The sequence below is a fragment of the Giraffa tippelskirchi genome, chromosome 10, assembly GCF_054371585.1.
Source record: "Giraffa tippelskirchi isolate mGirTip1 chromosome 10, T2T-mGirTip1v1.2.pri, whole genome shotgun sequence".
Lineage (NCBI taxonomy): Eukaryota > Metazoa > Chordata > Mammalia > Artiodactyla > Giraffidae > Giraffa > Giraffa tippelskirchi.
Window position 1 is genome coordinate 60,135,715 of NC_137284.1, and position 13,307 is coordinate 60,149,021.

General features: G+C 41.0%; 2 protein-coding genes across 18 annotated transcripts in view; one reads left to right on the plus strand and one right to left on the minus strand.

The window, feature by feature from the left end:
• Nucleotides 1-13,307, plus strand: part of PPP1R9A (protein phosphatase 1 regulatory subunit 9A) — a 362,524-nt gene that overhangs the window by 346,165 nt on the left and 3,052 nt on the right. For 12 of the 15 annotated variants that reach the window (XM_081531508.1, XM_081531510.1, XM_081531506.1 and 9 more), the window contains one exon: nt 1,158-4,088. In XM_081531508.1, coding sequence (XP_081387634.1) covers nt 1,158-1,367 — 210 coding nt within the window. In that variant the 3' untranslated portion in view covers nt 1,368-4,088. Of the gene's footprint in view, nt 1-1,157; nt 4,089-4,385; nt 4,537-6,821; nt 7,308-10,646; nt 10,765-13,307 lie in introns of those variants that run through there. The other 3 variants (XR_014066088.1, XR_014066090.1, XR_014066087.1) reach the window with 2 other exon arrangements.
• The window catches only part of PON1 (paraoxonase 1), a 33,461-nt gene continuing 29,626 nt past the window's right edge, over nt 9,473-13,307 (minus strand). For all 3 annotated transcript variants that reach the window (XM_081531530.1, XM_081531529.1, XM_081531528.1), the window contains exons 8-9: nt 12,828-12,956; nt 9,473-9,893 (exon numbers count right to left, since the gene is read on the minus strand). In XM_081531530.1, the coding sequence (XP_081387656.1) occupies nt 9,735-9,893; nt 12,828-12,956 (288 nt within the window). In that variant the 3' untranslated portion in view covers nt 9,473-9,734. The remainder of the gene's footprint in view (nt 9,894-12,827; nt 12,957-13,307) is intronic.

Sequence of the window (13,307 nt, forward strand, 5' to 3'; positions counted from 1 at the left end):
GCAGGAGCGCTAGAGGTTCATCCATTGCTTCTGCCAAACAGCACATGGTCCATGTATTGACTGCTTACTTCCTCTGTAGTGTGAGTTTTAATAATGGCCAATGTGGACTCTCCCGTGACATTCAAGTTAAAATCAGATCCATGAATCTCCCCTTTTGAACTCCTTTCTCCTCCACTCTCACTGTCCCCTGCGTACCACTCCAAAATCAGGACTGTGTTCTCCCCAGAGCTTCGTCGTCCCACTGCAGCAGGCCATGTCCTCCTTCCCCTGCCATCACGCTCTCATTTTTACCTGTCCTGCCCATCTCCTTTAGAGTCTGAGGTGGCACCTACCCTGCGGAAAAAGGGCAAAAGGAGCTCACAGCCAGCCCACCACCCTCACCCAGGCGCCCTGCTGGGCTGATGGCAGCCGAGTATCTCTTGAGGGTCTTGAAAAGGTTACAGCTCAATCAATAGCCTGTAAATATGAAGGCCCATCAACAGGCCTGTCCCTGTGGGGAGATGGATGCATCCTGCTATTGATTCTGAAGGTCGTGAAACATTGAAAATGTGTAACCAGCTCCCCTTATTCTGAATTCCAAGCTTATCAAGCAAGCTCCTCATTATGATCAGGCTTCCTTTTGGGGTCTGTCTGCAGGGAGGGAACGGGCTAGTCATGCTGACATGAACACTGTTGTCCTGGAGACATTTTTGGTCTCCATTGTAAGTGAATACATTGGTAGAAAGGAAGCTGTTTCAGTTCCTCCTGCCCTTCTTGGAGCCCTCCGAGACGGGCAGCAGGTGCCTACTCCTAGCTTTTGAAGATATTGATGAGTTTGGCAGTACTTTTGGCTGCATATGTCTACAGCCCAAAGGTTGGAGAAGCAGAATTGTGCCCTTCCGCTGTTCATTTGCCCATTAATTACCAGTTCAGAAAGCATTTACTTGCTGTGGTTTACACTGTACTGTGCTCGGGACTCCAAAGAGCAAAAGAAAGAGTAAAGCTCAGCCCCGCAGTACGTAGATCTCTGGCAAGTGTAATCAGCCCTTCCTCATTTTCTACCTCTTGGATTATGTCTATATTAGTTCCTGAGTTTGGACTATCTTGTGATATCAACCTTATCATAAGCAGAGGGGTCATCAGTGTTCAGATTGTCTGTGGATGTGTTTCCTTCTCAGGCTCTCGGAATGACGTCATCCCAGGACCGAGCCGTGGTCAAAAAAAAACTGAAGGAAATGAAAGTGTCTCTAGAGAAGGCTCGGAAGGCCCAGGAGAAAATGGAAAAACAAAGAGAGAAGCTGAGGAGGAAGGAACAAGAGCAAATGCAGAGGAAGTCTAAAAAGATGGAGAAGATGGCCGCAGCCACCGAGGGTGCCAGTGAGCAGTGACACGCACCGAGATGCTTCCGCCTCTTCCTGCCCTGCTCTCCTCTGGAGGACAAGTAAGACACTGATGAGAAGCGTTATGTGCTCTAGGCAGACTGGGGAACCGTGTGTTCAATAACTGCAATTTTCTGCATCCATAGAGTACACTCTTAATCTTAACCTACTGAAATAATCCCAAGCCACCTTTGGTTTAGTAACAAACCAAGGATCTCATTTGTGAGAGACGCAAAGTAGCAGTGTTTCTTTGTGTTGGGTGGGTGGTGTCACTTGAAGAACCAGCGTGACCCTGTCCAGCAAAAGCACGACACACCCTGGCGTTGTCAGTGAAGCGCATGCATTCTCAGCACGGGGTCCTGCAAGTGAGCCCTGGCGCATGTCTGCGTGGCCGGGAGCACCGCTCTGCCTTGAGATCGGGGCTGCAGAATCCGCTCGGAGAGAAAGGTACCCCATCCTTGCTGGTGTCTGGACTGTGAGACAGCCCCACCGTGGAAATGCGGGTGCTCTACGGTGTAATTACCGACTGTGGCTAAAAGCAGGCAAAGTGTTCTGTTTGCTAGGCATCAGGAAGAGAGAAAAGAGTTACGCTTACTTGCTAACCCCAGAAGGAAGCAAAAGCCTTAAGAATGTGGATGTGGATATTACTTTGGGGTTCTGAGGGTAACATTTATCCTCCAGATTTAGCCAAACAAAGAAAAATTCAAGCATTAATGCAGCCATGGGATACTGGGATCTGTTGTTTCCTTTGCTACAGCAGTACTGTGTTCAGTATTTCAGCAGCCCGGACATACACAACACAGTTCATTTTTTTCCCCAACAAATTGAACAGGAAATTGATTTTTAAGGAAACCAACATTTTCAGGTTTCCTCTCCTGGGGAACATTTGGGCTGGTCTTCAGCCTGACTATGACACAATCAGAAACTCATCACATATTTTCTACTCAAGATTTCCCAAGTGGGCTCAGTTAGAGTTTTAACAAATGTACTTTTAAGAAAAATAGAAATACCAGTTAGAGAAGAGTTCGATTTGACTAACATTCAACCAGAGAAGCAATTTTATTGAGCACACAGAATGTTCCCGTAAAGGAGAACTGTCAGTTTTATTTTAGAGATGTTTTGAATGGTTTTTCTGAGCCAGTCTCTTTCATTCCTTGGAGATTTCCACTTTACAGTTAAAGTTTGTTTAAGATGGTACACACGATGCAGTCTAGCAGTGCAGGCAGTTGTACTTATTTTAAAGCCAGTATTAAGGACTTTAGTGTTTCATCAAACTAATTCAAGTGCAGGAGTGTGGGGCAGATGGAGGAGAAAATAAACTCACCTCGAGAAATTTCAAATGATGGATTTTGTTGTTGTTGCTCTTTTGCTTTTTATGCTCACGTATCTGGTTCTCTTAGCTGCATTGGCTGCAAAAATGAGGTCATCCACTTTTCAGAGGACGAGTTTCTAAACAAGAGTTGAGGCCAGATGAATTCCTGGACGAGTATTTTACTTCCTTTTCTTTGGTTTCAGCGGGGGTCTCTGTCCTTACCTTCCACTGGAAAATGTTCTGTACACAGAGCTTAGGGAAAAGCTTTCAAAGGTTACAAGTAACAAATAATGTTAAAGGGGCTTCTTACCATATAGGCCATCTCTTATTTTGAACATTGTGCTTTTTTTTTTTTTTTCTGCTTGTCTGAATATTCAAAATCTAAAATTGTCTAAACTACAATTTTATAATCTTGTTCCTCCCTAAGGCTTGTTTCCTTTTCAGTAACAGAGTATTGTCTGTTAAGCTTCAGTCCCTTTGTCACTAGGTATAGATCATCCGTTAGATCCTCAGAAACACCAAGTAACATTGTGTTTTATAATTATCAAAGTCACTACCTATTTTTCTTCTATCTTCATTTGGGGTATGATAATGAAACTGCCATACTGGAATCTATTAATATTTTGAGATGTGTGGTGCTTTGTTATTTATTAATGTCATGAGAAACCAGGAACCACTATCAATTAACTATAAAATTCAGCAAGTCTTTTCAATACTAAAAGACTAAATTAGTCAAAATCTGGTAATGCTAGTGCTTGCTGTTGTAAATGTTTGTGATTTTTGCTTATCTTTGGGGAAAAAAGTGATCTGGATCATACTGGAAGCTTCACTGTGTTCATTTTAGGAGTGGAAATAGAAGAATGATTATCTTATGTTTACACTTTGGTAATATTTGAAAGTGGATGTATATACTGGAAATGTCTGTAAGTCTCAGTCTCTGCACATAATTTATGATTATATTGCATTTGTAAGTGTCTTAGAAGTATTGTTCTTTAACTTTATTTGTACACTTCCAATATTTAGATCAATGACCAGTTGACAATATTATAAATTGAATTCTTATTCTTCAAATCATTTATTTTGTATTATAATTGTTCTGATTTTTTTAAGTTAAGTTGTAATTTTAGGTCTTAATAAGTTATTTTAACTAATTAAAACTGCTAAAATTGATTTGATTGTCCAACAACGGATAAAAAGTAAATAGATGATTGATAAAAGGATTTGAAAACAAAGTGAAGGACCTCAGATCTTGTGAACATTTTGTTGTACTATTATTTTCTTTATTGACTCTGGAGCATGATGCCTCATTGAGGTTCCAGTGTCTTATACAATCCTTACTTTAACGCTAGTGGTTTTCAGTATCCTTACAATTTAACACAGAATTGTTGCTTCATGAACATTAAAGACTTTGTATTAAATAGCTTTTTTATTTGTCAGAAAATGAACTAAAAGGGAATATCTGCTTACTATGAACTGTATTCCCTAAACGACAGCTCGGTATGACACCTGCAGTAGCCAAAAGTGTTTTGGGGGTACAGGTAATTCTTTAGGGGACAGGGAATTGTGCTGAGGCCAGATGGTAGAGCGTTGTGTGAGCTGAGTGTCTGGGGCAGGGTATTCCACTAAAGGACTTAGATTACTTTATTTAAGACTATCTCCCTTAAGGTAACTCACAGGTTATGTTATAGTTTTCTCCTTTTTTTCCCCTGAATCAGTTTACTGCAGAATGAAAAGTTAGGGTGGAAACTTACTTTTGCCCATTCGAACACACTGATGATGTCCACCATTAGCTTCATGACCACAAAGCTACTCTATGCTGTGGTCCTTTAGTTGGGGCTGACGTGGATTTCCCACCCTCCACATCAGGTAAGCACTTCTCACCCACCACAGTTCATGACTGCGGTGTGATAGGCACTAATTACGAACTCCGCCTGTAGGGGGCACGAAATGGGACCACTAGCTGTGCTTCTTGGTTGCTGGAAACAAAGGGATATAGAAGCCAAGACAGGAACCAAATGAGTCCTTGCCTTTTATCATGTAGTCATTGCTGTCCTGGAATCTTAAGATACTCCAGGCTCAATCTACTACTAGGCCCAAGCCAGGTTTTTTATCTAGCACCTTAACTAGGCTTTATGGGTTTTTGCTGAAGACAAAATTTCTTTGTGAAATAGGACTAATATGGGCTTTAGAGTTATATTTTAAAAAGATAAATGAAAATTAACATTCATGTGGCTATTCTAACTCATTTTTAAGTGTTAAAGGTTATACAGGCCAAGCTGCAAGAGAGGACAATCCATGTTTGACCACAGTATTCAAGAAGTTTCAAACTGAAAGGAATGTCTATGCTTAGGATGTGATGTAGCTCCTTGATTACATCGAGATATTTCCAAATTATCAACTTCCATTTGAGTAACTAAATTTACTGTCCCAATAGAGCTGTGGTTCAGAGGCATTTCAGTTTGGTGGACAGCAGTCACCAGGGTTCATGTCATTTGCTTAATGCCAAGTCCTTACTGCTTTCTAAATGAAAAAGAAAAGCTCAGTTTTTAAAATACATTTTTCCAGTTTACCTTTAATCAAGGATCTACCTGTACACTGTTCTGAAACTAAGCATTTAAGGATGAAGTCCAGAAATGTCCATATTTTCTACTAGAATTGTTTTCATTATGAAGATGGGGGTGGGAAATAAATTCTTAGAAAGACTCCTTGTCATATGAAATATGAATGTGCTTCAGAAATTTCACTCCTGAAGAACAGTCTGTGTATGCAGGCATTTGAAGTCTCAGGAAAGTTGGTCTTGATCCAAAACACTGGGGAAAAAAAAATAACACCAGACAGTACACCAGTAGTATTTAAAGTAATAGCATAGAATAGACCCAGTGGACAAGTTAGAAAGCAAAGAAAAAGCCTACAGAAGTAATTTCTCCTGGAACATGGAGACATCAGGGTCTACCTTACGCTAAAGAGAGGATCCTTAACGTGCTTGTGTGTGCATGTCTGTGTGGATGTGTTGAGGGAATGGTGTTTACTCAAAGGCTCACATGTGTGAGTGTGTGAACCAGGCATGGCATGTGACCTGCGTTCAGACCTACAGGGTGGGGAATGAAAGAAACATCATGATTTCCAATCCTTCCAATCCCACCCTAGCCCCAACCCCCAAACTGCTAGGGACTCAAGAATGAATGAGGTAAAGAATAAGAGAACAAGAGGCAACTTCTCAAGAATGTGCATGCCATTTGTGTTGACGTACAGAACTACATATGTGTGAATATATCTCCCACCATACATACACACACAAACTACAATCTCACGGCATAAAAAATAATTGTATATGGAACTTGGTAATGTCAGATAGGACCCCGAGCAGTATCATAGCCTTATTGCCACTTTTGTGTGTGTGTGTGTGTGTGTGTGTGTGTGTGTACATTGAATGGCTCATGAGATTTCAAGAGATTTTTTTTAATGTGTTTCTACTAAATGCACTTACCTTCTACATGTTTATATATTTTGGTAAAATTGGTTTATTAGATACTCGGTATTTTAGTAAGATGAAATTTCCTCACATGTTTGGCTAATGCTTTGATGTCAAGATTGCACATTGCTGAGTTGAAGCTCAGACGTTTATGCAGCTTTGGGCATTTGCAACTGCAGCCTGCAGTTTCCTTGGCTAAAAATTGCACTGTGTGTTCCTGCGCATTCGCTCACGCTCTAAAATGTATTTGGTCACTGTGACACTGCGGTCACTAAGTGCTGTCTCTCTGACTGCAGCGTTGCTGTCACGGGGCCATTTATTTACTTCTTTTTTGGAGCGATGACATGGTTAGGTCATCACCAAACATAACACAAGTGGATGTGAGCATGAGTATGTTGTTGGAAGATGTACAGTTCTGTTTCCTTCAGCTCTCTGATTCACACACCCAGATTTCCTGTTAAGAATTTAATCTTTCGTCCATGAAAGAACAATTGGCCAAAATAATTAAATCGCCTTAACAAGTGGAAATTATGAGGCACTCCAGCTAGATAGCATCTCCCAACAACATCAGATTTAGTTAGTGCTTAGTGAAAACCCTTAAATATATATATGTTTATGTTTTCCTTAATATTATTTATGATCATCACTACTGCTTTTGTATTTTTTAATGGTGTCACAGTTAAACCACCAGTTCACCTACGTATCACTAACAAAACTGGCCGGCTGAAAACGAGAGAGAGAAAATGAATTCTATTCTGTTGTTTGAGAAGCTGATTTATTTTCATCTTTCTGTATCACTAAAAGGAAAAGAGTTGTTTGAAAATCATTTTAAGTTCGATAAGTACAGAGAGCATGTTATCTGAAAATTTTAATTTGTACATTTTGATGTCTGATCATTTGCATGGAAGAGACAATAATGCCACGTCTGGATTGTTCTCTTGTGCTTGGTTAATATGTACTTCTCTAAATTGTTCTGTTTCAAACGCCATTTCTTACTCTTTGGTTTTCAGAGGCATTCAAAGCAAAATATCACAGTGGTCCTTTGTTTTCTGACCAATCTAAAAATACCTGTGATTAAATGTAATTTGTTAGTGTAAATAAATTTCTTGCCAATGAGTATTATTGTTGTTAGACAACGAATGCAATAAAAAGAGAAATACTAAGATCCGTCGAAGTAATGTGTTGGTTTTTTTTCCTCTTCTATTTTCACCTTCAACTAAAACAAGCCTTGCCTGGGTAAACCTGTATTAACTGTCAAAATACATCTATCAATCAAGAGCAAAGTGCACATTTTCCATGGAAATGACACTAAAAATAAATTTTGGCCCTGGTCAAGTGTAAATTGGCAGCTAGAATTGCATTTGAAAGCACAATTATGGAACTGGGAATAAAGTTAAAAGATCAAAGCTTCCACTAGAAGTTCCCTCAACCATCTTTCTATCCACGTCGTCACCATCACGGTGATACCGACCATGATACCTACCAGCCAGGAGCAGGCCTGTGGCCAGTCCACAGACTGGCAGCTGGCCTCACACGGCATGGGGCAAGCTTGAAGTTAGGCCATCCCAAAGCAAGGGGTTCCTTTCAACAGTCTGATTCCTAAAGCCTTAAATGTTCAGAAGACTGAAGATAACAAAAGAGGGATATTAATTTCTCTCACACACTCAACAGGCCATAATTTTTCTGTGCCTAGACCTTTGGCAGTGCACAAATTTAGATCTGAGCATCATGGAATAAATGCACCAAGCTGTTCTCTTCCTTGGAGTTGTCATGAAATTTCTAACCAAGGGGAAGCATGTTTCCCTTTTTGAATGATCTGGAGCATAAGCTATGTCAAATTGGTTAACTTTCTTTTGGGGGCAGAATTTGCTTATTCTGCCAAGAACAAGAGATAACAGAGTACAGTCATTTTATTGATATCAAGTGATTCTTTTCAAAGGAAATACCCACCAAAGCACCACAGCCATTGATAGTCTCAAAACAGTGTTTTTGAGGATCCAGTTCAAGGGCCGTGAATGGCACCACTGAATCACTAAGCACTCATCCAGCACAGGATATTATGCTCACTGAAATCATGATTAAGATAACTCTAATCCTGAAGTGAATAAAGTGTTCTTTTGATCCAAACAAGATGTTACTATTTGTTACTTTAAGTCAGGGGTCGTGAATTATCGGCAGTTGGCAGTTCTCAATTTCTTTGCAGAGCATTTTCCCCAAAATGCCAGACCATCATCATGGAACGTGCCTCAATAAAACTTTGTTTTTAATGGGACTGCCTTGTCATCCCAAAGAAATACACCAGACTGGAAACCATACCTTCAAAACAGACAAATAAATGAAGATGGGTAACCTTTTCATACCAGCTTTTATAAGAAAATGATAGAATCGTCTTTTCTTCCCCGTCACATATCTCAGAAGATAACCAGAGGTTGTTGATATTTTCTACTTTTTTGTTTATGTTTCCATTGGTTTCTTCTTAGCCTCCACAGCAAGTGAGAATAAGAAAAGAAAATTGGAAAATAGGAAATAGGTAAAGAAAACCTGCCTCTACACCACTTCAACAACAATATTGTCTTTGAGGGCACTTAGTTTTACCTGAATCAATTATGGGCTTCCTTCTATATCCAGTCATTGAAGTGAACAAACTTCTTCCTTTTATCAAGTCAGAGAAACTAAAATGTACAATTTGTGTTGAAATAACAGACACTCACTCATCATCGTAAGGTGTGATGGCACTCCCAAGAATTTGAAGATTTTCCTACTTGCCCTTGCTAAAGGAGAACTGGATAAGCAAGAGTAAGAGGAGGGTTGGGTAATTTAGGTTTATATTTACTGCATGCATGCTCAGTAGCTCAGTCAAGTCCAACTATTTGCAACCCCATATGGACTGTAGCCCACCAGGTTTCTTGGTCCATGAGATTTTCCAGACAAGAATCCTGGAGTGGGTTGCCATTCCTTTCTCCAAGGGATCTTCCCGACCCAGGGATTGAACCCACATCTCCTGCATTGGCAGGCAGATTCTTTACCACTGAGCCATTACTGGGAATGTCCTATTTAGCAGGGAAAATGGGAAAGAGTCTGAGTGTGCCAGGAAGTGTGATGGTTAGGTGAGCCTGGGGCTGAGGACACCTTGGTAGCACGTCTGGTTGACTGGCACATGAACTGAAGGCTCCAAGTGCTGGGGCGCTGATGACATGTGACTTCATCCTGCTCCCTGCACAAGACATGACAAGGCAGCAATATGCTCACATGCTCCGGGGAACACATGTTTCCAGGAGAGGACTTTCTGGGTCACATATAGTTAAAATACTTAAGACCTAACAGGTGATGTAATGATTTTAGCAATTTTATTTAAAGGATTTGTATTTGTAAGTGAGGTTTTCAGATATTCCAAGACTGATTTGATATTACACACCCAAAAAAGCCATATGCATAGTATCTGTTCCCAGCTAAACAGACCTCCATCTCCTGTGATGTCCAAGTTTCAGGTCAGCGTTCACTGTTGAGATGAGATCACTGTGGCCCCTCAGATGTGGCAAGCAGTTGTAGTGAAGAGCTCCCACTTGTCAGGGCAGGGGTGCAGATCAGCCAGTCAGAACTCACAGTAAAGAGCTTTGTGGAACACGGTTCCAACTAGCATTTTCCCCTTGTACACAGAAGCAACCGTACTTCCATGTAACACTTTACCATTGTCTGCAAAAACCACTGTAACTTTGGGTTCTTCTGCTAAAATGTTCTGGATTTGGAGCACCTATCCAAAAATAACACTACATTAGTATTTTTTAAAGTCACTCAAGACATAACTTTAAATATGGGGTCATTTCTCCATAAGAAGAAACTTCTGGTGAACCGTATTTTGTTCCAAAATGACTCTCTATAGATATCTGTTTCCTCATTGGCAAAAATGACAGATTCTGATCAGATCATCTTTAACAAAGATAGACATTCTAAAGACCTATAGAGGCAAGAACCGTAAGGCAGTAACATAGCCTGGGTATGAGACCATAAGGAGCACTGTGGTACACTGCAGGATGGAGTTAGGGTTACCCAGTAATAGTCAAATTATTGCCATGCTGGAATTCAGGCCAGGTTTTGTGTATTTTCAGGTAAGCTTGGAATTTGGATGTTTACACTTAATTCTTGGTTTTTAAATACGGGAATAAAGACAAAACAAAACAAAAAAGAGTGTTGCCCCAAAAGAACATACCTCTCCTCCACACTCATTATTCCTCTGAACTTAAGGTCCCAACTCCTAATATGTAAGGTTTTATGAGTTCAGTTTCCTTCATTTAGTTGAGCAGAAATATGATTCCATCATTAGCAGCAATATAGTAGTATTCAAGTTGACTACACATGATAGCTAATATTTGACAATTTTGGCCAATGAAGTGGTAATTTCATATGATTCACATACTATAACAAGCTCACTGTAAGGCAGGAGCCCAGGGTTAGCCCAGCCGTTGTATTCAGGGTCTCCCGCTTGCTGTTTGTTTCTCATGTGTAGAACGAGATGGGTGGGACTATGTGCTGCGCCGTGTGCCATGTCGCTTCAGTCCTGTCTGACTCTGCGCGACCTTATGGACTGCAGCCCACGAGGTTCCTCTCTCCATGGGATTCTCCAGGTAAGAATACTGGGGTGGATTGACGTGCCCTGCTCAGGTGGGACTACATTAACTCTAAATTCCCTTTCACCTTTAAGTTGGTGTTTTTCTGAAGGCTTTAAGATAAAATGCAATGACTTGAAGAACAGATACTGACATACAGAAACACTGAATATGATAGATTAGGAAGGCTTGTGCTTGATTATTAAAAGGTCCATGCGCGCATTTAAAAGGACCACTCCAAAAGAGCTGGCACCAAAAACAGATGTTTTAGGAAATTGCTAAAGCATTCACATGTAGTAGTTACTTACTGGGAAATAGTTGATGGTGCACCTTGGCTTTAGGAAACCACTCTCTATTAAAACTAAGTCACTCTTCTGGGGGGCAGTGCATTAGATAATGGATGGTTATTACTTTTTGCTATTCTTTACCAGATTCATCATTAGAAAGGAAGCATTTTTTTTTCCAGAACAGCAAACTGAGTCTGTGCTGTAGCAAATGATCCAAGTTCACCAAATGAGCTAACAAGTGAGAACAAATTAGAATCTTAACATTCTGCCCAGTTCTGAACAGTGAACACACCACAGCATACATTTCCTCAATTCTACTGAGCATACCATACAGCAGTCCTAATAGCTAAGAACTAGCAAAAGGCACAAAGGATTGCCATTCACCACAATCACAGTTGTCTTGTAAACCCAGAGAAAAGGTTATGAAGGGCAACCATGTAATTGGAAATACATATTTGCCTTTTGTTTCTTATCCAAGAGACACAGGCTTTAAAAAAATTTTTTTAGGGGTGAAGGGTGGAATGAGACTGACTCTTTAAAAAGAATACATGCTCAGTTGCTCAGTCATGTCCAACTCTGCAACCCCATGGACTGCAGCCCGCCAGGCTCCTCTGTCCATGGGATTATCCAGGCAAGAATACTGGAGTGGGTTGCCATGCCCTCCTCCAAGGGTGCCCCTTAAAAATAATATAACGGTAAACTATGTCAAGAATTATACTGAGTACTAGATGTAAATAGCCAGCATAATTAGTACAAACTGAAAACCGAGTAGAAAAACCTAGCTAGTTAAGTCATAGTAAACGTTCAAATGCTCGCGGCAAAGTGAGTTTCAAACTTTTGCTTGCGCTGTCAAAACAACCCACTGGAAAAAAAGACCATTGACATGAATAGAGTCTTTGGGTACTAAAACTAAGATAGAAGAGAAGGTCTTTCAAGCTCAGATCTTTCCAGCAAGGATTTATGTTCCCATTCTGCCTGGAAGGTTTGGAGAGGATGGCATCTCTACTTTACAAGTGCTCTATTACATGAACTGGCAAATGTGTTGACACACAGGAAAAGGATGTTGAATAGGAAGGCAGGTAACACATAAGTGTTTAGACCATAACAGTGTGGTCTGTTATATTTTTTAAACTATTGTGAGGGGCCAAGTTGGAGAAACTCACTACTGAAATAAAGATACGGAGCCCAATCCAGTGCTGGCTGTCCTAACCCAGCCCTCCAGGCTCATCCTCCACTCCGCTCAGCCTTTCCAGAGCCTGCTCAGGGCTCCCTGGCCCTCTACCTCCCAGCAAAGGTTGACAGGAAGCAGCAGCAGAGAGGGATGGGCAGACTGAGAAGGAGGTGGAGTATTTACCCCAGGCGCCCCTACCCCATGTGGGGCCATGACCCCATCTGGTTGGCTCCATCCCTCAACCAGAGGTCAGGTTCCCCTCCCAGCACCCTCTCCACACACAGCTCTCACCTTGTTTGGGCTTCTGGTAACTATTCCTACCTCCTGTGGTAGCCCTGGGGTACCACGTTACCCTCCCCCCATTCATTTCCCTACTTGTGCCCACACCTCTGTATGTAATGCCCTCATTAAAACCCCCCAAATTACCCAGTTTACAGGTACCATCTGTCTCCCACCTAGACTCTGTCTCAAATGCCTCCCAAAGTCAAATTCCATTTTTATCTGATCATTTAGGTCATCTATCCATGTCTCCCTTTTATTTGCACATATAATTGAGATTTATGTTTTCAACAGAAAACTAGCTGGGAGTGAGGTTGCTGATATGATTCTTTTCTCAAACTAACCTCTGATCCAGGAGGATTCTCTGGGTCATAGGAGAAGATTTTCATGCCATTGGGGTGGCAGCCAACCCAAAGGTCCCCTGTCACAGGATCCACGGATATGTTATCCACGAGTGTGTTACAGTCCAGAGACTTGTAGATTAAAACCAAGGGGAGAAAGAAAAAAGCAATAAAAAAAATTTGAGAGGAGATGGAGCAATACATTAGAGAAAACTCTCATGGCATCCTTGGGCAGCATACACCTGCTCCAGGGATAAGACAATTCTGCTCCCCTGCCCCGTTTCACTAGCACTCAGGGAATTCCTCTAGCTCTCCATCTGTGTTAGTATTTTGCCATTTTCCAGAACATGAGGGAAGGGGAAGATCAGAAAAACCAATAAAGAGTATTAAAAGTTATATGAAAGCATTTGAACTAATATCTGTGCATGAACTTAAAACCGAAAGTGAAAAAAAAAGTTTTCAGTGCAGCATAAAACAGTTCCT